The 24258-nt window shown below is 55.1% G+C and overlaps 2 protein-coding genes across 2 annotated transcripts; one reads left to right on the forward strand and one right to left on the reverse strand.

Moving 5' to 3' along the window:
• Positions 1-2646: 2646 nt before the first annotated feature.
• RTKN2 (rhotekin 2) lies at positions 2647-14182 on the reverse strand (the record flags this gene model as incomplete). Its single annotated transcript, XM_083363344.1, has 12 exons — positions 2647-2855; positions 3701-3808; positions 4653-4818; positions 5933-6067; positions 6799-6905; positions 7323-7417; positions 10215-10418; positions 10908-11025; positions 12225-12278; positions 12877-12935; positions 13753-14041; positions 14137-14182. The coding sequence occupies 12 exons, from the start codon at positions 14180-14182 to the stop codon at positions 2647-2649; spliced, it is 1590 nt and encodes a 529-aa protein (XP_083219470.1).
• A 2516-nt stretch (positions 14183-16698) lies between these two features.
• Positions 16699-23977, forward strand: ZNF365 (zinc finger protein 365). Its single transcript, XM_083365066.1, has 5 exons — positions 16699-16803; positions 17934-18665; positions 20059-20239; positions 21436-21473; positions 21677-23977. Exons 2-5 carry the CDS (start codon positions 17947-17949, stop codon positions 21930-21932), a joined length of 1194 nt encoding a protein of 397 aa, XP_083221192.1. The 5' UTR covers positions 16699-16803; positions 17934-17946; the 3' UTR covers positions 21933-23977.
• The last annotated feature ends 281 nt before the right edge of the window (positions 23978-24258 follow it).

Genomic DNA, 24258 nt, shown 5'->3' on the forward strand with positions numbered 1-24258 from the left:
TCTAAGGCTGCTCTTTTGCAATAACAAAAACCAGGACTGAGGATTTGCGACGTTCTCAGTTGCAGTCTGAGGCACTGGATCCAGCATTTGTGTAGAAACCTATCAAAGCATCCAGTGCAAACTTAAGGGCAATGGAACAATGGTGACTTTGCAGTCCACACACCCCATAACAAACACCGAAATATTTTTGGAAAACGCCCAAGGGCATACGACCTGGACTGAAAAAATGGATAGCTGAGGTGGCAGGAAGACAATTGTGAGACGTTTATTGCTCCAGGACAATATTTTATTCTTTTGCTCATAATGTTGCACCGATTGTTGGTACCTGCTGTCTATTCTCAATGTTTCAGGGCTGGAAGAATCGGAAAAGCTGGACTTCAAACTGCTTTGTAAAGAACTGGGGAATTGTACAGTGGCAAAGCCCCACAATTAACAGGGCCAAAGTATACACCTAGCAGCTAGAGCAGAGGTGGGCGGCTACAGCTGGGAGCTGAAGTCCACAGGTCATAAAGGGGCCCTAGTTGCCCACCCCTGACTTGGAGATTGAGGCAGAAACCGATAGCTTTAAATCTGCCACTCAAACGCCAGGGACTTCTTGCAAAGAGAGCAGGCTTGAACCTTCGTGCGTGATGTCTTTTAGCGGTCTTACGTGCTCTGCCTTTCCTACCACGGCAGGCGTTCCTTTGGAGAGTAAACTACCTTGGGTGGAGGCTGGCTGACTTATCAAACATTAACAACTAACAGAGGCAGTTTGGTCTAGTGGTGAAAGCACCAGAGTGCCAGAGACGGTGAATTCTAGTCCCACCCGAGATATGAAAGCCAGCTGGATAACTTTGGGTCGGTCACTCTCTCTCAGCCCAGCCCACCTCACAGGGTGGTTGTTATAAGGAAAATTGGAGAAGGACTAGATATGCTCACTGCCTTGAGTTATTTATAAAAATACGAAAGACAGGGGAGATTTTAACTGGGCCCAGAATTATGATCAAAAGTCATGGCAGTGTGACATGATATGGGGAATGAGTTTAAAGTTTAAAAGCTGCTATCTCATTATGGGACCAGACAGCGTTAATCTAAGAGGACACTTCCTTTATCACTTTGCTACTTTTCCTTTATTTTTATTTTTTTCAAAAACTGCTTGAAAAACAGATAAACGCAAACCTCCACGGTACATGATGCATCTCACACACTACCAAAAAAAAATACATATAGGAAACAAAACTTGATGAACAGCCATGAACTACTGTGCCAACAGCTAAAGTCCTTGTTTCCCTTTGCCCTACAGAGGTGCCGTCCGTAACCAACATAGAACTGCTTCTTTGATAAAGTCAAACTTGTGGGAAATAAGGACCTCAAGGAGAAAATATTTGAGAGAAGTACCATTACGTTGTACCAGTTCCAACCAGCAGAATAAAAGCTCTGATGTTATTTAAATATAAAGTATCTGTTTTGATTCTGTTTACAATGCAGCACTTTTTCCTAATATAAAACCATCCAATTTTCTACTACTGGCTGTGAAAATTATTCAGAGGGTCATTAGTATTTTAGCTAAAAATGCCGCACCCTTTAGCTTGTAAGAATTTAATTCAGATCGGGGCTTTTACGGGGGCGGGGCTGCTGAACCTCTGGGAGGCCTGAGCTGAGCTTCGCCAATGCGCTCTTCCCTCCCGCCACGCCCAGAGAGGGAACAGCTTTTCCTGCTTGAGTAGATCCAGTCCGGCAAACTGGCAGCTCTGAGAGATCCACGTGCTCCTTAAACTAGAGGATCTTTTAGGTGATGGATCAGAAGCTGAAGCTGTGCAGATGTTCATTTGCCAGGTGAGCTCAACATCTGGGGCTCCCGATCAGCTCTGCAGGAGACCCTTTGCAGAGTGAGGCCACTTTCCTCCCATGGGCTGCCTGTGCCCACAGCTGGTGGTGGGTCAGGGGCCCCCGGCGTACGAGCTGCCCGATCCAAGGCATGCTACAGGGGACCAATCCACCACAGCAGGAAATAATGGCGGCAGCAGCAGCAGAGAGAAGGGAGGTGCCTCCGTGGCTCTCCTGGCCTCCAGGCTCCATCGCCCAGGCCAAAGGAGGGGTCAGGGCCAAGGAAGCAGGGCTGTGCCTAAGCGGGCAAAGCCATCGGTCTGGGCTCAGAGCCCATCTGCCCAGCCCCTGGCCCTGGAAGAGCGGCAGCTGGCCAGGCCCAGACACTTCCTGCTCCACTTAATGCCAAGGGAGGCTTTAGGGAAAGGGACGAAGACTCTTCCGCCATGAAGCCAAGGGCTTGGGGGGGGGGGGGGGCTGGGAGAAAGGCAAGAGTTAAATACGACTTTGTTTAAAAAGGTTACAGAGAGAGAGAGAGAGAGAGAGAAACAGGGACCACGGCAGAAACAACAAATACTGTGTGGAAGTTGACTCCGTTTCAGTTTTCAGGGGACAAAGGAAGCTTCCCCCCCCCCTGCCCCATTTCTCTCCCAGATGAAAACATAACAGAACATCAGCCGGACACCCCTAGCCTGGAAAATCGGGGCTGCCGGGGTGGGGTGTGTCTGCGAGAGCAAGGAGTGGCAGGAGGCGGTGTGGGGGCCCGCGGGAGCCGTGCCAGCGTGCAGGAGGCTGCGGTTTGGAGGCCTCCCTCTGGGCGCAGTGCTGCAGGGAGCCAGATCAGGACCTGGAAGGGGGCTCCCTTCCTTCGCTGACCCCCTCAGGGCCCGGGCTTCCTTGGGGGCTGCTCCCACTCCGCTTAAGAGAAGAACCACGGGACACGTCCGCCTCGCCCGGGCCAGCGAACGAGGCCAGCCTGCTTTCCTCCTCCTCCTCCTTACGCTGAGCTGCGGCAGCTGCAGGGTCAGGCTTCACCGGCGAATCAATGCCTGTCACATTAAAGCCAACACAAAAGGGTCACCAAAGTGGAGCTGGGCCGCAGCACCGGCCCCACGGACGAGACCTTCATCCCCCAGGAATGACCCTTCCTTTGTTTACCAAGGAAGGCTTTAAAAACAGCCCAGGAGTAGCAGAAAAAAATTAGCTGAACTGAGATGCCAGAACTATGCCGGAACCATCGCTCTTCTGAATTCTTATCCATCTAAAAGAAATATCTGCAAAAATAATTCTGGACCAGCTGAGTTTGAAGAGGGACATTCGCAGAAGTACTTGACAATATATTGCTACATATGCATTTTGGTTCTTGGCTTCTCCTGAAAATAATGCACTGTTGGGGTAGACTAGATCAGAGCCCCCCAACCTTTGGGGCACCAGGGACCGGTTCCGTGGAGAGAGGTTTTTCCGCGGACCGGAGGGGGCCTGGTTTTGTGTGCTGCCTGCATCCCGTGGATGGGGCTTTGCTCGTTTGTGTGGACCGGATTCTGGCATGCCACGGCCTGGACTGGTCCACGGGACCCCTGGACTAGATGATCTCCAAGCCCCTTTCAATCCTAAAATATTATGACCTGTCAGTTCCGAATCATGTGTTGACCACAGGCAGCAATCAAAGAAAAATCAGACATCCAGAAAAAATAAAAGCACGTCCGAAATGGGGGATCAGCCAGCCCCAAAGATCTCTTTAGCTAGTGGGCTCCCAGTTGCTCCTCCCCCCAGAGTGACCCAAAGGGGTCCACCTGTTTGTCCTGCAGCCCCTGCAGAGCCCGGCTGGATGGGGGGGGAGGCTGAGCTGGCCTTGCTCCGGAGGCCCTGCGGCCACTCGCTGGCTCTGACTTACTCAGCTCTTGGTAAACCGAAGTGGCTTCTTTGGCCAAGAACAGGGATGGCTTCTGAGGGGACCCCGCCTCCATCCTCATGAACTCCTCACAGCAGTGCTTCCACTGACCTGGACAGAAATCAGGAAATGGGCCAAGTTCAGGTTCTCCATCTTAAAATGGTAGCATCAAATGCAGCCAACACAGTTTCAGAGGAGGCATTTTCCCCATAAAAACGCATATCACTTTTTAAATAATTGCTCCCTATTGATGGGTAAACCGGACCTCCCTACTGTGATCATCTCTCAGGTAGCCATAAAGTCTCTGAATCAACCACAGCCGAGCTAACGGATATTTCATATTTCCAAGACAGGATAGGGGCAATTGCAGTGCATGGCCCAATCCCAATCTTTATCATCACAACTTTACACTTTGTTGTATCGGTCTGACGTGACCATTTATTGGGAAGGCCCTGGAGAAGCCCTGATCTCTCCAGAGACCATTTAAAATAATTTTTAATGGGCTCTGATGGCGCAGCGGTTAGAGTGCAGCATTGCAGGCTGACTCTGCTCACTGCCAGCAGTTCGATCCTGACCGGCTCAAGATGGACTCAGCCTTCCGTCCTTCCTTCCGTGGTCAGCAAAACAAGGACCCAGATGGTTTGGGGGGGCAAGAGGCTGGCTCTGTAAACCACTCACAGAGGGGCTGAAAAGCACTGTGAAGCGGTGTAGAAGCCTTAAGGGCTGTTGCTTTGTGCTACTTGGACTTTGGGGCCCTCCCTCTGCCCTCCCTCCGAGAGGGCCAGCATGGGCAGCAACGCAAGGTCAGACTGTGCCAGTTTTAACAGACTCTGCTGGGGTTGCAGCGGGGGGGGGGGCAGAATGGGCCTTTGGCAAAAGTTTGGGCTGTTGTGCAAAGGCAGCGGCGGTGTTTGCGCTTCCCTCCAACAAGGAAAAAGGAAGACGAGTCACTTACTGAAATCAAAAAAGTGCTGCCGGAAGGCTTCCATCCACTTACAAAGGTCCTGCCGGCTGTCTGCTTGGAACACCCGAGCTGCGGCCTCACCAGGCTCAGAGTTGACCACGGAGAAAAGGTTGGCCTTTTGCCCCGCCTCTTTATCCACAGGACGAATTTGAGTTCCCTAAATGATACACAAAACCCTAAGGTTGCCATGAACATTTGGTGGTCTCCTTTCACCTGGTTTCAGGCGAAACACGCAAACACACACACACCGCACTTCCCACACTTCCATCCTCCCCACTCTTCCATCCTCCCCACTCTTCTATCCTCCCCAGCAGCCATTAAATGCGCAGTGTCATTTGTATATCTATTGTCCTGGTGGGGAAAAAATAAATGCCCCGGGGACTGACCATCCCTGAAAACCTGTAGAATATTTTCACAGATTTTTAAAGAGACTTGACTGGAGGAGTTGTTTGAAATTTAGGTGGCTGTTTGCAGCTTATCTGGTCAATTTGCTCATTTAAGTCTTTCATTCTAAAAATAGAAGATTAAGCAATGCATCCATAAATGCTGCATCCTATTAATGCAGGTAACCATAGATACCAGTACAAAATCAAGTCAAGGAGTTTCGTAAGTCAACAGGTTAGAACTGCGGCGCCTGCCCAGTGACAGAAGGAGTTCACCTTGCCTCTGCGCCCCGTATTGAGCCACAGGTGCCTTTATGGAACAAAAAGCTGTTCTCTGATAAAAGCCACTTTGCTCTTCCCTCGGTTATTCCAGGGACGCAGATGCCAGCCTCAGCAATAACAGGCCCGTCCTCCTGAAGCTGCGTCCTGCGGCGGAGGGGAAGCATGCAAGGAGCTGCACAGGGAGGGCCTCATTTAAAAGCGCCTGCAGCTTCTGCAGCAGAACGCAGAATTAAGCAAGCAGCGAAGCCACGAGGGAGCAAGGGAAGCGCCCCTCCCCAACTCCCCCCTCTCGGTTGGCCGTGAGTGCCTCAGTGGGCTCCAGAGCCAGACATGGGGGGGGAGGGAGGAGGGGGAGGGGAGGCAGTCTTCTACAAAATTCTCTGTGCCTGGAAAATAAGTCTCACCCACCTGCCCAATTCTGGGGCAGCTCTTTGGGCTGCAGTCCTTTGTGAAAAGGGGGGAGGGCACCTTCCCTGCCCCCTGCTTTTAAGTCCACATTTCCCACCCCTTCATACATACAGACATTTAACTATTGTAAGATCAGTAAAGTGCAGGGAGACCCCCGACCACTGGATCTTGAAATGGTCAAGTGACACTCGGCTTTACCCGGTTGATGGGAACGGACAAGGCCGGCTCCGCGACGGCCTCTCTCTCTTCGGGGCCGGAGAAGCAGAGCAGCCGGCCCCCCCTCAGCACACAGTATCGCCGCCTCCAAGTCTCCCCCAGGACACCCTCCGATGGCTGTAAGAAATGTCATCGGTCACAGATCCCCCCAAAGGTGAAGAACAAGCCCTTATCAGGAAATGAACCTTCTCAACAAATGGCCTCCGTGACACTGAGGACGGTATTTTATTAAGGGCGAAGGCAAGTCTCAGGGACCGGACAGCCAGTGGCCTCGGGCTCCCCCCACCCAGAGCCCCACTGAGAAGGCGTCTGAGCGGCGGAGGCTCGTCTTCTCTGCCCTGTGCGCTTCATCCAGCCCCTTTGCCCAAACTCACAGGGTGCCTGGGCCCCCAGCGCCCCCTTATCCACAGATGACCCAATGAAATCCAGACAAAACCTTTCACTTAAAGGACCGGGTGCCACGGCCACGTATCCTGGAGATGGGGGGGTGGCCTCTCCTTCTGGGAGAGGTCCTCTGGCTGGACCCACCACCCTCCTTCTGGCCAGGGCAGGGAGCAGCATCCTGTAAGAGTAAGCAGGAGGACCCTCCCTCCCTCCCTGGAGAGGGGCTTGGATCTGTTGCCTCTCAGTGTCCAGCTGGGGGGGGAGGGAGGGAGGGAGCTTTCTCTCGACATCCAAGGGGCAGCCGGGGTTATCGGGGGCCCTGGGAGGAGCCGGACCGCCCCCTGCAGGATGCAACTGAAGGTGGCACAAGAACTGCCAATCATCCTCAAGTCTGAAGAGGCATTTGGCGTGGCCGCTGTCCAAATAAAAGGTGGTGCTGGAGGAGGCCGACCAGGCAGTCTTACCTGTTCGTTAAGAAACCCGGCCCTGGCATCCTGGCTCATGCAGTCTGGCTGAGCCACCAGGCGGCAGCACATGGTGCCGTACAGCGGAAGCCAAGAAGGAGAGTCCTCTGAAAGACAACCCAGGACAAACCGGGATGCCACCTTAGGTTCCATGCTCCTTGGCCAAATTCACACCGAACAATAATTGGGCAGGAGGAGCAACCAGTCACATCCTGATTTTATGAATTTATTCCACGGTGAGATGGTTAGACTGGGACCTCACCTCCCAGAGCCCAGCAGGAGAGCAGCAGACCGAGGCCTCGAGGGGACGCAGAGGGAGGGGGCAGGGGGGGCAAGGGCTTCCGGACAGCCGTCCTTCTCCTTACTGCTTCTCTCCCTCCAAACAGATGTTCAGGGAGAAAAGTGTCCTGAACTCAAAGAGGAACACAATTCCACCTGAACGTCTTGGCTGGCAGAAGGCGCAGCACAAAAAGCAAATCCTTTCTGAAGCTTTGGAGGGCTTCAACGCGCTCGGCGTAACTTACCGTTTCCCAGGAGCGAAAGGCTGTGGGCCTGGAAGCCATCCGTGGCGTCCTCCAAGCTCAGCGAGGCAGAAGCCAGCAAGCTGTATCCCAGGCCGCTGGTTAAGAGAGAGGAAACAGAGGGAGCCAGTGGCCATCTCTGTGCGTTTGGTCTTTGCTGCTTGTGCCTCTCGGAAACCGAGGGAAGCATTGGTGGAGGAGGACGGGAGGGAGGGGGTGGCCAGAAGGCGCTGCTTGGAGCCTCCAGAGCACCTCAGGGGCTCCCAAGGCTTGTGCGAATGACCCACCTGGTCCCCTGGCCGGGCCAGCCTCTGCCACCTCCACCCACCCCCCAATCCCTTTTGGCTTTGTGGCTCAGTTAGAGCCGAATCAAGCACCAGTTTTCCTCAACCACCTCCTTCCTCCCTCCCTCCCTCCCTTCCCTCCCTCCCTCCCTTCCCGATAGCCTGGCACTGTGCAGGCATTCTCGTTGAAAGCCCAGCAACCACCATTGGGCACTCATATCAAAATAACCCTGTAGCCGAGTTTTTACTTGGAATTTGCACAAGCAGAAACTGTCCCAAGGGTCTCCTGGCTATTCATAAGGCGGGGTGGGGGAGAGGTTTGAGGTGTTGTTGGCTTAGCTGCCCAAGGGTTTCGGAGCTCTTCGTGGCACCAAAGGAGAGAAGAAATTTATGGTGGCATATTTGGCCTCCTTTGTGTGTGCTTTGTGGTTTCTCTTGTGAGAACAGAGAGAAAAAATTTAAAATTCTGCTTTTCTGCAACCAGGAACGGAGTCTCCTGTCCACACTCCCTGGAGCCATGTTATATAAGGATGAAGAATGACTTTTTCAGCCCATAAATTCAACCTTATTCTTACTTTTGTCACCATGGAGAGTAATTGGAGTACACAATGAGCCCAGATCAATGCAAGCTGCTGCGCTTACGTTTAACTTCAAAAGACATTTCCTTTAGTGTCTGAAGAGTCCTCTGAGAAACACCCTTTTCTTTACGAAAAGCAGCCGATGCCCAGGTGGGCATCACCAAGTGGCAGCGGCTGAAAAAAAAGGAGTGGGCAGGTTCCCTTCCAACAAGAGTCTCCAACAAGAGTCTCTGGTTTTTTTTTTCCAGCAATGACCCTAATTATTCTTTTGTTGGTTATTTATTTTGGGAGCCTAATTAACATCAAGACTTATTTGCTTTCATTCAGGTCTTCACAGCCGCTGTACAGTTCTAAACGCATGTACACAACACACACACACACTGCCCAAATACCTGAAGCAAAGAGAGCGGTGTCTGGGGGACACCTGTCCTAAAGCCCCCCCCATGCTCCACCCCCCCCAGCAGCCAGAGCCCCTGATTTCCTCAGAAGGGGCCGCAGTGCAAGGATGGGATTTCTTTCCTGGGTCTGCCGCCGGAGGGTCGTGGTGGGACCCTTCCGGCCAGCCCCGCGGAGGGAGGGAGGGAGGGAGGGAAGGGACCCAACCAGGGGCAGTTCTCCTGCCCCGGATCCTGTCGCCAGGCAGCCCATCCAAGCCATCCGTAACTGAAGCTTTTTTGATAACCTTTTAATAGCAGCGTTTGAAAGTCTTTTTGTGCTGAATGCTAAATACTATTTATAGGGCAAGCGATGCCAAAGAAAACAAACTGCTTCATTATCGAAATATGCTTCACGGTAACATTTTCCTTCCAAAACCCTCTTTTTTGGCTAACTTCCCACGTGCCATTTCCTAAACTTGTTCCCAATTGCCAGTTTGCTCGTGCTTCAGTTCTGTTGGTTTCAACTATAACAGGCTAATTAGCGTTGCTAGCAGCGTTTGCTCAAACGTTTTTTATCCAATTATTGCCATAAGCGGAAGCGTCTTTGCACAAAGAGGGCAGCCCTACTCAACCGAAATGGGAAGAGGCTCTCCCAAAGCAATTTCTGAAAGCCTTTGCCTCGTTGGTGCATGAAGACCCTCCCTGGTAGATGCCCTTTGGGTTGCCCTGGGAAGACCCCTCCCCCACTGATTCCCTCAATCTCCTCTGCGTATTCTCCGCCCCATCCCCTCATGGAGCACCCTCGGGGGGGGGCAATGGCTGCCCTGGGCCTCCAAATCCCCCGCCAGCCATGGGGCCCACTGAGGGCCCACCTGGCAAGGCCTGGCCCAGCCCCTTTCCCTCCAGCAGAAGAGCTTCCTGGGCCCACAGATGCAGGGCCTGCCCCACAAGGAAAGCCCAGGTAGGGCCTTCTGAGGCCCCGCCCCTTCCTGCTAGCTGAACCACCCCCCCACCCCTGAAAAGGGCAGGGATAACAGGCCAGTGAGTCAAGGGCTGAATGCTAAAGTTTTTCCCAGCAATCCCCTTCGGAAAGGTGGGGAAAGCTAGGCTGTGCTTCCAGCATAACCTCTGACTCCTGGGCCAAAACAGGTCCTTTCTCTACATGTTCTTGCAAGCGCCGAGGAAGAGCACAGGCCAGGCAGCTTTGTGGCCCCTCCCCACACTGGAGAACACACACACACACACACACACACACACACAAACACACACGCCTCTTGTAAGAAGGTTGGCCACGGAAATGGAGTGGAACAAGCCATAAATAAATACTTATTAGCCAAAAAAAATGAATGAGGCAGATTAGATAACGAAGCTGTTTGTTTTGTGCATTAACTGATCCACAGACGCTCACCACCTCTGAGCCCCACCCCCGGCTGCCCCCACCAGACTGCCCGTTCCACTCGGTCACCTGCTGCTGTGAGGGGGGGGTCCCCACTTAGGGACTTGTACCGGCACAAGAGGCAAGAGGATCTGAACCTCTCCCCCCACTTCAGGAGAGCCAGAAAGTAGATTTCTAGAGCTGAACTGCTCCACAGATGGAAACCCACCCCGAGAACCCCCCCCTAATCTGAAACAGCACCCCCATCCTAGTTCACTCACGGCGTGGCTGTTTCGGTGAGCGGGAGGGTCTCATGGCTGCTCTGCTCCAAGGCGGAGCTGAATTTCTTCCCGGTGCTTTTTCCTAGGGAGGTCTTCAACTTCTTGACCAGCTTCCTGGGGGTGCTGGTGAGGGTCAAGGGGCCTTCCCCACAGCAGCAGCTGTACACCTCCACCTTCAGCTGGAAGTCTGGCCCAGCTCCCTCGCTAGAAGAGAACGGGGGCAGGTTTCAGAAGGGTGATTATCACAGACCTTGTTTTTTTTTTAAAGCTACTATTTCTGGGTTGTTGGGTTTTTTTACATTGGCTGCTCTTCAGTGGAAATGCTCCCAGGACAACTTAAAGTAGCTCCATAAAATCCACACATAAAATATTAAAAGCACAGACTCAAGCAAAGCAACGGTCCCTAAATTTGTTGGAAAGCCTGCCAGGGACTGAGCGGGGCGCTCTCTTTGGAAAAGCCCCCCGCTGTGCTGTGCGTATGGCGGCAGCCCAGTCCTGGTTTTTCGATCCTGGCCAGGGGCTCCTTGGCGGATTCCTCAGCCTCCAGGAATAGGCCGGCCACCTCTCTTTCCCATTCTCAGCAGCTGCTGTTTTCACGTTTGGCCCCCCGTGAAGCTCGCATTTCCTAAAATTTTAAAACAATGGGATTTGTTCAAGGTTTTGGGTGCCTCCTACTGGTTCAGGAATACTCACAATATCGTTGCATTTTCTAAACATATGTCCGTTGCTGCCTTATCCACAATAAGCAAGTCTGAATCATACACCTGGGCGCCTATTTTGAATAAGCAAAAAACCGAGTAACGCTCGGTTCCTGCAAGAAGAAGAAAGAAAAGCAGAACACTTCAGAATAATTTGTTGCGTCACACCCAGTTCAACAGGTATTTATTTATTTATACTAAATTTACTGCCTGCTTCATTTATTACTGAAACACAGTAATAAAATAAAGTTTACAAACAAGAAACAATGAAACAAGTAACTGGTTTGATGTCCTCAATGTGCATGTTGTTGTTGTTGTTGTTAGTTGCGAAGTCGTGTCCGACCCATCGCGACCCTATGGACAATGTTCCTCCAGGCCTTCCTGTCCTCTACCATCTTCTGGAGTCCATCTAAGCTCACGCCTGCCGCTTCAGTGACTCCATCCAGCCACCTCATTCTCTGTCGTCCCCTTCTTCTATTGCCCTCAATCTTTCCCAGCATTAGGCTCTTCTCCAGTGAGTCCTTCCTTCTCATTAGGTGGCCAAAGTATTTGAGTTTTAGCTTCAGGATCTGGCCTTCTAAAGAGCAGTCAGGGTTGATCTCCTCTAGGACTGACCGGTTTGATCGCCTTGCAGTCCAAGGGACTCGCAGGAGTCTTCTCCAGCACCATAGTTCAAAGGCTTCAAAGTTCAAAGGCAATGTGCATACAACTTAGCAAATGTCTCACTTTACAAATGAATTTTAAATAGCTCAAAAATTCATAAAAGTTTCTGATAGACATGTCAAAGTTCAAACTCTTGAAATCAATTTTGTCACAAACAGATTAATTAAAACACACACACAGAGAGAGAAACCGTATCAACAGCCTCTGCGGAATTATGAATGTGGAAGGAGGAATTAAAATATTTGGCTGTGTGGGAGCCTCTGAACTTACAGAAAGTAAAAGTTAAACCCCTCTGCAGGGCGGGGAAGGCGGCAAAAGCAGAGCAAGGCTAACCTCAGAGGCCTAGCCGGCATCTCTCCCACTACTGCACTAACAGAAGACAAACTTCCAGTGGTCTCCATTGCCAAATACATTTTCTGACCTTCTATGGCCAAACGCGTGGAAGGTATCGCTTCTGCCACTGCATGCTTTCCTGAAGAGCACACGTGGAAAAGGGAAAGCCGGTTCAGACAGCTGCAGTCCACAAGCTCAGCTATAACTTGACGGGTATACTGTAGACCTTGAATGTTTGGACTGAATCGGCACTGATGAAAAGCTTCAGCTTGGCTAAAGAGGTTGCATGACCACTAAAAAAAATAAAAATACGTACTGTCTTTGTTGTTGAAATGATCAGAGTCTTTCCACATCAATGGAATCCGTACATCTAAAACAAAGAGAAGAAGAATAAGCACAGCACACTCCTAACACAGAATAGCTTCTCTTTGCTACCTTTCCGAGAATAAGGCAGGCGTGCTCAGTCTCGACATTCAGGGTCAATTCAGCATTAGGAGTGCTGGCTGGGGAATTCTGGGAGTTGAAGTCCGCAGGTCTCCCACCAAGTCACCAAGTTTGGAGACCCCCTGCTGAGGGCAGTCTGCACCTTACCGCCATCAGGTCTGGTGTAAAAGTAGCATTTGGAAAGCAACTCTTCTGTCTTTTGTTTTTTGCTTACTTATATTATACCAAAGTGGTTCCCTCTCTACCATGATTTTTGTTTACTTTCTAATCAAATTCACATTCCAGAATTATGGCACTGAAAATGTATACTTTTACAGGAGAATCACAGTCTTTACATAGATGGAAAAGTTTTAATGTGAAGGTAATGGAGGAATTTACCCTCCAAGCCATGCAAGTTCTGAAGTCCCATCAAAGCCAAGGAGGTGAGACTGGAGGGGGCACTTAAGTGGGAAGAGGCACCAGAGAAGAGAGATACCAGCAGAATTTATTGTGTTCTCCAGTTGCAGACAACAGAAAACACATACCTGAAATGGCAACCTTCCCTCTACAGGCTGCACGATCTTCAGCTGCAAAATCTGAACATCTAACAAAAGAAATCAAAAATACTAATTAGAATTTTAAAAAACATTATTTTTCCTTCTCTTCCAAGGTAAGCTTATCTGCATTCAGATACACGGATACTACTACTGACTTAAAACTAAACCTTTTGGGGATCCCTCGCCTCGCCCTCCCGCCCTTTCCTCTGGCTGACCCCCGCCGTCCCTCGATCGGGTCCGTTGGAGAATCCGGGGAGTCAGCCCGCCACGTGGCCGACCACGGTGGTTAAGAGTCGGCGAATGACGTCATCATCGGCCCCTCCGATACTGCTCCCCCGGCTCTCTCTCCCCCCCCGCCCCCTCCTCCCCTCGCGAAGCCCCCTTTCACTTTCTCTGCTTTGGAAAACGTCCTGCAACCGGGAGCTTCGCTACTTGGTTCTCTCGCCTTATCCCGCCACAAAGTTTCCATCGACCCGGAGAGGAAGCGGGGAGAAAAGCCCGGGGGTCCCGAGGCTTAGGGGAGGGCAGCCTCGGGCAAAGACGGGAAAGCAGAGAAAACACCAAGGGGGACGGGGGGGGGGGACGGGAGAGGCGGGGCCTGGCAGGCAGACCGACCAAGCAGGTCTGGCGCAATCCAGACTGGGGGGGGGAGGGGGCTGGAGTTGACTGGGAGTCCAGGAACTTCGGCTGCCCGAGTCCCGGAGCATCAAGGGGCTGGGGGGGTCCCATTTTCCGCTCCACCAGGCATCAGAAGCCGGGGGGGGCAAAGCTACTTCAAGTGAAGCGCTGGACAAAGACAGTCGCCCTCAAGGCACGAAGCGGGGCCGGGCCGGTAGATGCCCGCCACCAGCCGGGGTCTCTCACCGTCCCGCCTCGCTCCGCTGCCGGAGATGCGCGCGGAGCGCCCGCAGGCGGGCGTCGCAGAGGGCCAGCGCCTTGGCGGCGCGCATGGCCTGGTCCCGGCGGCTGCTCGCGGCCAGCAGTTTGCGGAGCCCGTCCCGCATCCGCGTCTCCATCTCCAGCTGCTCCTGGGGCCGAAGCGAAGGCAGCGTGAGCGGAGGGGATCCCGACGACCGCCAGACCCGCGTCTCGCGTCCCCCGGGGGCCGGGCTCCGTCGTGAAGGCGCGCCGGGCTCCCGGCCCCTGGGCGCCACTTCAGAAGCCCCGAAAACACCCCGCCTGGCCCCAGGGAGCAGCAGGCCGGCGGCGCCCCCCAGCTCCGGCCCGGCCCGGCCTCCCGCGACCCGCCGCTCACCGCAGCCCCGCCGCGCCCCTGCTCCGCCCGGGCCGCCATGGCCGCCCCTGGCTTTTCCCGCCTCTGCCGCTCGCTCCGCCCCGGCCAGCCCAAGACCAAGCGCAGAGGCCGGGCTGCGGGCTACGCTTCTGTCTCGGCTCTCTGCGATCGCCCGGTGGCCTCCCTCCCTCCGCCCCCTCCTCGCCCAGCTGCCCCCGACCTCCTTGTGACCGTCGCGGGTCTGGCTCCCTGGCGCTTCTTACGGGAGAAACCGCGGGTGAGGCTGGGCCAAACTCCTAATTTCTTTCGCAGACGAAACGGCCCCGGTAAGGGGCGGCGGAATAAAGGAGCCCGCGGAAGAAGAACGAGGAAGCCCAAAGGCGCACCGGGGCTTTCCGCCGCTGGGCTTCAACGAGCGCGGCTGGTGGTTGGACCGTCCCACTGTGGAAGAGGAGAGCCACGTCGCTTCGTGGCGGCTGAGAGTCGAGAGGACTCGGGGAGGGGGCCGCTCTTCCGACTCACAGGTTATGCAACCTCCCCCCACCCACACACACACTTTCTGGGCATAATAATAATAATTCCTGCTCAGGGGGGAAACCCGATACCATTTTAGACAAATGGATGTCCAGTCTCTTCTTAAAAACTTCCAGTGTTGGAGCATTTACAGCTTCTGGAGGCAGGTTGTTCCACTGGTTAATTGTTCTCACTGTTAGGTAATTTCTCCTTAATTCCAGGTTGCTTCTCTCCTTGGTGAGTTTTCCTGCCTTCTTGTCCTGCCTTCAGGCACTTTGGAGAATAGCTTGACTGCCTCTTCTTTGTGGCAGCCCCTGAGATATTGGAACACTGCTGTCATGTCCCACCTCGTCCTTCTCTTCATTAAACTTTGTTGTTGTTAGCTGCGAAGTCGTTCATTAAACTAGACATACCCAATTCCAACAACCACGCTTCATAAGTTTTAGCCTCCAGTCCCCTGATCATCTTTGTTGCTCTTCTCTGCACTCTTTCCAATATCTCAGCATCTTTTTTACATCATGGTGACCAAAACTGGATGCAGTATTCCAGGTGTGGCCTTACCAAGGCATTGTAAAGTGGTATTAACACTTCACGCAATCCTGATTCTATCCCTCTGTTAATGCAGCCTAGCACTGTGTTGGCTTTTTTGGCAGCTGCAGCACATGGCTGGCTCATATTGAAGTGATTGTCCACTAGGACTCTGAGATCCCTCTCACAGTCACTACTATTGAGCAAAGTACCCCCTATGCTATACCTGTGCATTTGATTTTTCCTGCCTAAATGCAGAACCTTACTTTTTTCACCACTGAATTTCATTTTGTTAGATAGTGCCCAGTGTTTGAGTCTCTCCAGATCCTCCTGTATTTTAAGCCTATCTTCTGGAGTATTGGCTATTCCTGCCAGCTTGGTGTCGTCTGAAAATTTGATGAGTTCCCCATCTATCCCCTCGTCCAAATCGTTGATGAAGACGTTGAAGAGCACTGGGCCCAGAACAGAGCCCTGGGGCACCCCACTACACACTTCCTTCCATGTAGATGCAGTTCCATTGAGGACCACACGCTGAGTACGGCCAGTCAGCCAGCTACGAATCCGTCTGCTGGTGATGCTGTCTAACCCACATTTGGTTGGTCCGCCTGGGCCCTCAAGGGGTTTCCAGGACCGAACGTGCCAAGGACTCCTTTCTCCGCCCTCAGAAACCAGGGGAGTAGGAGGGGCTACTCTTTGCGGCCCCCGCCGCTTCCCCCCGGGCCGCCCTTCGGCTGCTGCTGGGCGGGCGTAGCGGTGGGCCAGTTCCAGGTTGCCTTGGCAACGGGAAGAGCTCCCAGGAAGCCTTTTCTCCACCCACCCACCCACCCCCCTCCGCTTCAAGGAAGCTCCCGGTGCTTCGCAAGCCGGGAAGGGCGCCGAGCGAGGAGGTCTCCTGCCCCCCGGGGGCTCCATCGCTTCCTGGGTACCCGAAGCGGGACTCCCGGCCCGTGATCAGCGGGGGCTTGGATAGGAAGCCCTTGCGCAGAACTTCTCTGGGCGAATAAAGAGCCCTTTGCTGTCGCCCTGTGGCAACCGGAGCCCGTAGCGGGTTGTTTTGCTCCCAGCCCCACCACAGGACCCTCTGCCGCCTATGCCAGGTTGTGCCTTCGGGCGTTTAGATTCCTCCACCGCGGCCGCTGCCCTGGCTGCTGCCGCGCCTCTCTCGGGCAGCCAGCGGCCAGGGAGCCGGCTCTACCCGGGCAGCTTCCCCTCGAGCGGGGCGCGGCGCTTGCACCGACCCCCGAGGAGCCGGGCTGCGCCTGCCCGCCACTTCTGCGGGTCCGTTCACGGAAGGGCCCAGAGGTGGCCAGCCACCTGCGGGGCCTTTTCGCAGCCAGCCGGCCCTTCTCCGCAGCCTCCGCACCCGCGGGAGCCCAGGGAATCCCGCCCCAGAGCCGGGGAATTGCTCGGCCCTCGCCCCGCTCGCTCTACCGCCGCAGCACGGCGGGGGGGGGGGGAAGGGGGGCTGGTTAGAGTGTAGTTCTGCCGTGATTTACGGCTCTGCTGCAAACGGCTTTCCCCGCAGCCGCCTGGGATGCGCGGCGCAGGAGGCGCAGCTCGAGCGCGGGACCGGCCGGAGGGAGCGGGGCGGGGGCAGCCGCGGCGGGACTGCAGCAGCAGCAGCGGCGGCCGCTCCGGAGGTGAGTGCGGGGGCGACGGGAGCGGCCTGCGGGAGGCGGACAGCCTCCCCCGCGCCTTCCTTCCCGCGGAGAGCCCGGCGGGGGGCGGCCCGGCCCTCCCTCGCGCAGAGGCTCGCGGAGCGGAGGAGCCGCTTCTCGGCCCGGGATCCCGCTGGCTCGTGGCGGTCCCGAGCCTGACGTCACCCGAGGGCCCGGGAGCCTCCCCTCGGTCCTGGGGTGGGGGGCGGACGCCTCGATTTCCCCTGGTGCCTGCCGGGAAGCGAGGGGGGTTCGGGGAGAGCCCCCTGCAAAAGGCCGGCCTTATTCCGGATCGGCAGCCCTCTCGGGGGCGCGGGGGGGGGGGGCGACGGGGAATATTTCCGGCAACCCCGCCCCGCCGCCTCCTCCCCGGCTTACAGGCCCTTTCGAGAAACGGCGGCCTGGAGAGGCTGCTTAATCTTCGGAGTAAAACAAGCGCGAAGATAAGCTTTGGGGGACAGCTTCCCCCCCCGAAACAGCGAGGAGGTTCTCCGGGCGCCTGGCGGTGGTGGGGGCGGGGGTCCCCGCTGCTGCCTCCAGCCGAGGGGGAGACGCTGCCTCCGGAGGAAGACGCGCGGTGCTGCTCCGGTCCCGGAGGGGCTTCGGCCGCGTCCAGGAAGACGGGTTCCCCCCGAACTGCTGAGCCCCTGCAAAGCATCACCGCCCTTCAGAAATCCCTTTTCGTCCCGAAGAAGCCCCAGGCTGTCCCCCCCATCACCCCCAGCCCAGGGAGGCGCCACTGCTGGGACCCTCGTTCTGCACCCTGCCCCGCCCCGCCCCCCAGGAGCAGCCCCAGGGGCGGAATGCAGAGACACCCAGTCCCGGAGCAGAGCAGCCCCGCCCTCTGCCCCTCCCCCACCTCCGTCCTGTTCTCAGGAAAGCTGCCCCATCAGGCAGATCACAGGGGATGGAGAGGCCGACCCACCTGCTCTTGCATGGACCCACCCGAGGGGTGTGAATTAGACTCCCTCGGAGTTTGCTGGCAATATCTCTGCAGCCAGCAAAACTGGGCCCTGCCGGGTGATGGGATCTCTAGTCCGGAAAGCGTCCTGGTGACTGGCCAGAAGACCCTCGCTAACCTCCCCGTTCCTCTTCCCCGATGACGGCTGCAGGACTGGGGAAGGAATGCAACAGAAGGCCTTTGAGGACAGCAAAGCCACGTGGGAGGAGTCACTGGAAGATGCAGGGGCCCGGAGGCCCTTCCGCTGCCCCCGGTGTGGGGACCACACCCGGTTCAGGAGCCTGTCCTCCCTGAGGGCCCACCTGGAGTACAGCCACGCCTTCGAAGACCGAAGCCTCCGGCCCTCAGGAGGCCTCTTCTCTCCCCTCAAGGGGGGGCGGGGCTCCTGCTCCTCCTCCCGCCCCCAGACCCAGGGCACCTTCCCGGATGGGGGCAGCGGCGTCCTGAAGCCACAGCTCTCCTACCTGAACTTCTGCGAGCCAGAGGACCCGCTGCCCAGGCGACCTCTGGCCGGGGAGGCGGAATGGCCGCCCGACCTGGGCTCCAGCCACGCCTCAGCCGAGCCGGCCTGGGACCCCGCCTGGAGGGCCCTGGAGCCCGGCGCTTCTTTCGAGGCCCACGTGCGGGAAAAGTTCAACCACATGGTGGAAGCCGTGGACCAGACGATCGAGAGGCGGATGGAGAACCTCTCCCGGGAGCTCTCCCGAAAGACGGCCCAGCTCCTGGAGGTCCGGGCAGCCTTTGTGCAGCTCTCCCAGAAGAAGCAGGAGGTGCAGCGGCGCGAGAGGGCCCTTAACCGGCAGGTGGACGTGGCGGTGGAGATGATTGCGGTGCTGCAGCAGCGGCTCACCGAGTCGGAGGAGCAGCTGCACCGCAAGGAGGAGTAAGTCAGAAGAGGAGGGGGAAGCCGGGTGGGGGGGCAGTGGCCTCCCACCCCACGCCTTGACCCTGCTGCTGGGGAGGGGTTATGGGGGAGGGGACCAGGTGGGGGGAGGGAGGGAAGATCTCTCCAGCCACGTGCCGGCTGTCACCCTTCCCACTGACGGAAGGGCCGTAGATGGCTGTGCTGGCTGGCCGGACAGGTGGGGCCTGTCGCCTGTTCTCAGAAGCCTCGGGAGAAACCTTTCTCAAGCGCTCAGTTGCACAGATGTGTGTTTTCACTTGCTTAGTTACCTGCTTTGCTCCAAGTCTCCCCTTTGGGGCCTGCCCTTCACAACAGATCCCCTGGGGGATCCCCTCTCTTCTCACAAAGGCAGCCAGGAGGCCTTGCAGCAGGTCCCCAGCTGAATCGCAGCCGTGTCTGATATGGGAGAAATTGGGGTGGGAGGGAAGCCGGAAAGGACGGCTTTTGAAGGACTCTGTCTGGCTCAGCCACATCTCCCCTTACGGGAGAGTCCCACGCTTGGACTGAGGGGTCTTTGGGGAGGGGCTCGGTCATTGAGCTGTGGTGTCTGCAGCCAATCAAACACGCTGGTGCTTTGCAAGGGCCCCCAATCAAAAGAGGAGGAGAAAGTGGAGGCAAAAGTTTTTAGGCTCTTGCTGGAAGGGCGGGGAGGGGAGGAAACCCCCCCCTTCCAGTGGGAGAATATGCCAGAGCAGAGAAGGCTTTGCCCAAAGAGCCTCTCCCTCCAGGGCGGGAGAGGCATCTGGCTTCCCTTCTGCAGGCCTCTGGCTTCCGTTTCCCACAGAGTTCCTCAGCCCAGGTTTACATGGGGTTAAAAAATGCCCTGGGGTCTGTGGGGGTCTCGAGCCGGCCACAAGAGCCTCCCTGTTTGAACGGACCTTGCAGTGCGGCTTCTTGTGCCTTGGCTGGAGGGCTTCTGGGTGGTGCTGGGCCCATCTCTTGCCCTCTCAGCAATGCCAGCGCAGGGGCCCCACCCGGCAGCATGGGAAGAATCCCCCACAGGCCCTCGGGCACCCTTCGCTTCGTGGCTCCACTCAAAGGCCTGCTGCAGGCTCCCAGGGAGAGAGGCCCAGGAGCCGGGTGCAGATTCTGAGCACTAGGAGCTTCCCTCCGTGGCCCCTTTCCTCTCTCTGTGGAGAAGGCTCTCAGTGAGGAGAGAAGCAAAGCTTGCTTGTTTGTTGCCAGATATCATGAATGCCCCGGCCTCTCCGTCTGCCCATCCCCGTCCTGGAGAGCTGGGCATCCGGGGTGGGTTGTGGGTGAGCCAGGAGGGCCAGAACTGAAGCTGGGCATGGCCGCATCTGCCACTCGGCAGGTGCCACTGCCGGGGGCCACCAGTCCCAGTGCAGCAGCTGCCCTGTTGCCCCTGCAGGGAGGTCGTCACCTTTAATCATTTCCTGGAGGAAGCGGCCGAGAAGGAGGTCCGTGGGAAAGCCCGGCTGGAGCGCTTCATCGAGAACCTGCTGCAGAGGGTCGACCAGGCAGAGAAGCAGCTGGAGAGGTTCCAGCATCAGCATCTGCTGGGCAGCTCCGGAGACGTTGGCGAATATCTGGTGAGCAGACCCCCCCAAAGGGCAGAAGGTCCCTCCACGGCTTCACCCCCTGCCTGGCAGGGAGGCCAACCCCTCTTGGGGACCGTCTAGGTGTCTCAGGGCCTCTTGGGGGGCGTTCTGGGGAGGGATGGCTGCCTCTGGTGGTTGCATCTAACTCATCCCATCTGGTGGCCGGAGAGGAGTTTGGCCTCTGGGGTGTCGCTGGACCTGCTTGACCCTCTGGGGTGTCGCTGGACCTGCACAAGCCTGCAGAAAGTAGTTTCCTTCAAGATTTCAGGGGAAAACCTCCTTTAAAGGGGCAGAAGCCTTTCCAAGCAAAACAAATTGCCCTAAAGAAAGAGCGGGGTGGGCGGGGGGAGTTGCTTGTGGGTTCTGCTCTCTGCTGCAAAGGGGCCAGGCTTTGCTGACGTCAGGCCTGCCTCAACTTGGGCTTCTAGGTTAAAAAAAACAGTCCTTAACTCTGTTTACTGAGAAAGGTATAGTTGACCAGAAGTCAAGTGAATTGCAGTTGTGTAAAGCCAGGCCAGTTAACTTTTCTCCCTTGGGCCCTCCTCATTTGGTGCCTCTCCTTGTCCAAGCAAGTCTAAAAGAGACATTCTCTCAGGGAAACGACCTTGAAGACTTTGTGGGTTCTCACAGTTCAGTTTCCTTCCCCCCAGATCCTCCCCCTCCCTCCAGCCTTCCCCTCCCCCGCCCCTCATGGCAGGCTGGCAGGGAGGGGGCAGTTCCGACATCCAATTTGTTCAGGCAGTGTGGAAATCACCCGTGAGAGGGTGGTGAAGGTCCCAGAGCCGCTATGTGAAATGAGGAAATCTCCCACTGGAGCAGCAAAGAGAAGCAGAATTTATGACATGGCAGCAGGCAAAGGGCCAGATGGTCACAGCAGCCTGCCGCCCTCGGCTCTCCAGCAGCCACCGAAGCTCCAGGACACGCAAAAGCCCTGAAGCAGGCCGGGGACCTCTCCCAAAGGAGATGGTGGAGACCAGAACGGGTGCTGTTTGCTCTGGTGGCCCATTTAGGCAAATTTCAATCAAAGTATTGATTAATATTTACTATGCTGTGTCATCTGGAAATAAACCCCATTGATCTCAGCAGAATTTGCCTCTATATGTAAGAAGACGTGATCACAATAATCAATAAATAATGATTGATTTAGTATTGGTTCAGGTCAGTCTAATACTTTCTTCCTTTTTTAGTTTACAGATCTGTCATCTCTCAAGAAAGCCAGATGCCTGTATGTATGACCGTCCCTCCCCTCCATGTGGGGGGAGGATCTGAGCTCAGGCTGCTTAAACTACCTTTACTGTTTCTTTGCCAGACCTCAATATTCTCTCTCTCTCTCTCTCTCCCCCCCCTCTCTCTCTCTCTCTCTCTCTCTCTCTCTCTCTCTCTCTCTCTCTTCTCTCTCTCCCCCCTGCTTCTCCTCCCCATTTACAGCTGGGGATACCCACACAGTTTTTGTAGCCCCCCTGACCCCAAACCTCACTCTCTTCAGAAAGGGCGGCTCTTCCTGAAGAAAGCCAAGGATGACAGACTCGGAGGCAGCGCTCACCCCGCCAAGTGGTTGTATGAACCGGCGGAGGGCTGCCGGGACCTGGGGAGGCCCCAGAAGAAGGCAGAGGCAGCCAACAACATTGCCCGAAAGGTGAACGCAAAATCAAAAATTGGCAAAAAGAGCAAACCGCTTTACTGAGGCACCCATGTATATACCTGGGGCACGCACGCACGTGTGTGTGGATTTGTGTGTGTATGCTGGAGAGACCGATAGGACTGTATCCTGCCTTAATTGGCTTTTGATCAGAGTCAGGCGCTCCTGGCTGGGACCCTCTGTGGCTATGCCGAGGTTGGCCTGAAGGGTCCATGGCAATTCCAGGGAGCAGTCGTCACTGCCCATCGAGAGGGGAGTAATTAGGGGAACTGGCTTCCCAGAGATGCACTTAACAAACCATCATCATCATCTCCCTAGTCACTTGGGCAAGGACTTGGTACATTTAAGAGATAATCAAGATTACATATGTAAATTGCCTCATTTCCACGTGACTTTGAATGAGAGGTGCTGTTTTATTTATTTTCAACAGCTTACTGTATTTCAGCTGAAGCTGAAACAAATTGAGCGTTTCAATTTGTTTCTAAATTTGGGTTGTTACCAGAATATCACAAAGAGACACTTTGGCAAGCAATTTCAACATAAATCCTTTTCTTGCGTCAATCTGGAGGAATCCATTCCGCCTGGCACCCTGGAAACCCACTTTTTGTTTTGGGTGCAGGGCAGCCGGGCAGGGGTGAGGTGGGTCCAGAAATGGTGCTCCTCCACCCCTTCCCAGCTCCATCGCTTCTCCAAGACTAGTGTGGCTGAGACCCAGGTCGTCACACCTTTGCGGGCTGCATGTTGCTGAGATGCTTCCCGGTCGCTCCTTACAGCACTGAGGCTTTGCACAAGCACGTAATCGGGTGTGCACGGAGGATTCCTAAAATCTTACCCCACTGACCAAAGTTTTGGAAGATCCTGCTGCCCTCTCACGGGGCTTCCACGTTCTCACCCAAGGGAGGTGGCTGTTCTTGCATGGGGAGGCTCTGATGAACGAAGGCCAAACTCTCCCTAGATTTCATCCATTTAACAACATGCGATTGCTGGGTGATTGGTGTGTGTGTATGTGTGTGTTATAATGCCATTGCTCAGAGGGCCGGCTGCCAACACGAAGGGCACGGAGGAGTACCTGGCTGTTGAATTTGCACAGCTCTGCTTGCCTGGAGGGTGCCTGATGCATCACAGCCTAAGCTTGCCCGAGGGCAGTGGTGGAGGCCGGCCCCAGACGCTGAGCCAGCAGCTGCCCATCCCTGGCCTCTTGGCCGCCGGAGCAAGGAAACCAGCAGCAAAGTTCTCTCTGCTTCAGGTTGGGAGACGAGGCCAAGGAACAGAGGCTGCTTCCCCTGGTCTCTCCAGGAGCTTCTGAATTTGCCAAAGAAAGAAGGAAAAAAACTGGGGGTGGGGGGAGAAGATTTCACTGGCAAAGCCTCCGGAGATCCCTTCCCTTCGGCCTTTGTGTCTTCTCCATTGCTCTGGGTGGCTGTGCTTGGGTAATGCTAGTCTTCATGCCAAACTTACAGATATTTTACCTTCTCTCGAGTGCGAAAAACATATTCCCTGAACACATATCACTCATTTTTAAGTGACTCTGATAAAAGATGTAAAATGTCTTTATGTGAGGTGGTTCTACAGTAAGCATATTAAGACTTGTGGATTGTTTTCCTTACAAGATTGAAATTTACTTAGGAAAAACATTCGTATGATTGTGGCAATAAAAACAGGGTTTGCAATATCTTTAACAGAGGTGGAAAAACAAGGAAGAGCATTTGTAACTGCAGGGATTGATCAATCTGTTAAAATGTTGCTTCATTTTATAATGTCAAGGGATTTTTTTTGGCACATGTCCACTTTCTGTTTCAACTGATCTTTCTATCCCTGGAGGCTGTTTCAAATAGACCCCAAATATCCCAGTTGTAGCTGTGCTCACACCTCTAACCTTCACAGATCTGGAGAACCTTTAGATGGGGACATTGTGTTGGAATTTCTATTTCCAGTTGCCTTCATCTACTGGTTGGCCAGCAGGGGGCAGCCCCAGATCTGGTGGTCCTGAAAGCAAGTCTCCCCCCCCCCCAAAAAAAGCCCCCATCTGATGTAGGGGACACCTCTGCCTGCTTTTATCCCCACCCTGGGGAAATTCCCTCCCACACTTAAGGAAGAAATCTGGAGCACTTCCTTGGCCTGCCAGCATGTTGTGAAGCCGCCCGCCCTGCGGGATGCTCCCTGCGTCCTAGCTGACAGCCTTCAGCTGGCCGAGGTAGGAAAGGGTTCCCCCCCCCATTATTCCTGCACCCTTCCTGGGGGGTTTCAGCTCCCAAGGTGGGGAAGGCAGCCCGAGCACAGCTGCAGGCCTTCCGGTTGGGTCCAGGCTCCAATGAAGAGAGGGGGGCCTGTCCCGGGGCTTTGCAAGGCCGACTCCCGCCCTGGGATTGTT

The sequence above is a fragment of the Vipera ursinii genome (assembly GCF_947247035.1).
Source record: "Vipera ursinii genome assembly, chromosome: 5".
NCBI classification, from domain to species: domain Eukaryota; kingdom Metazoa; phylum Chordata; class Lepidosauria; order Squamata; family Viperidae; genus Vipera; species Vipera ursinii.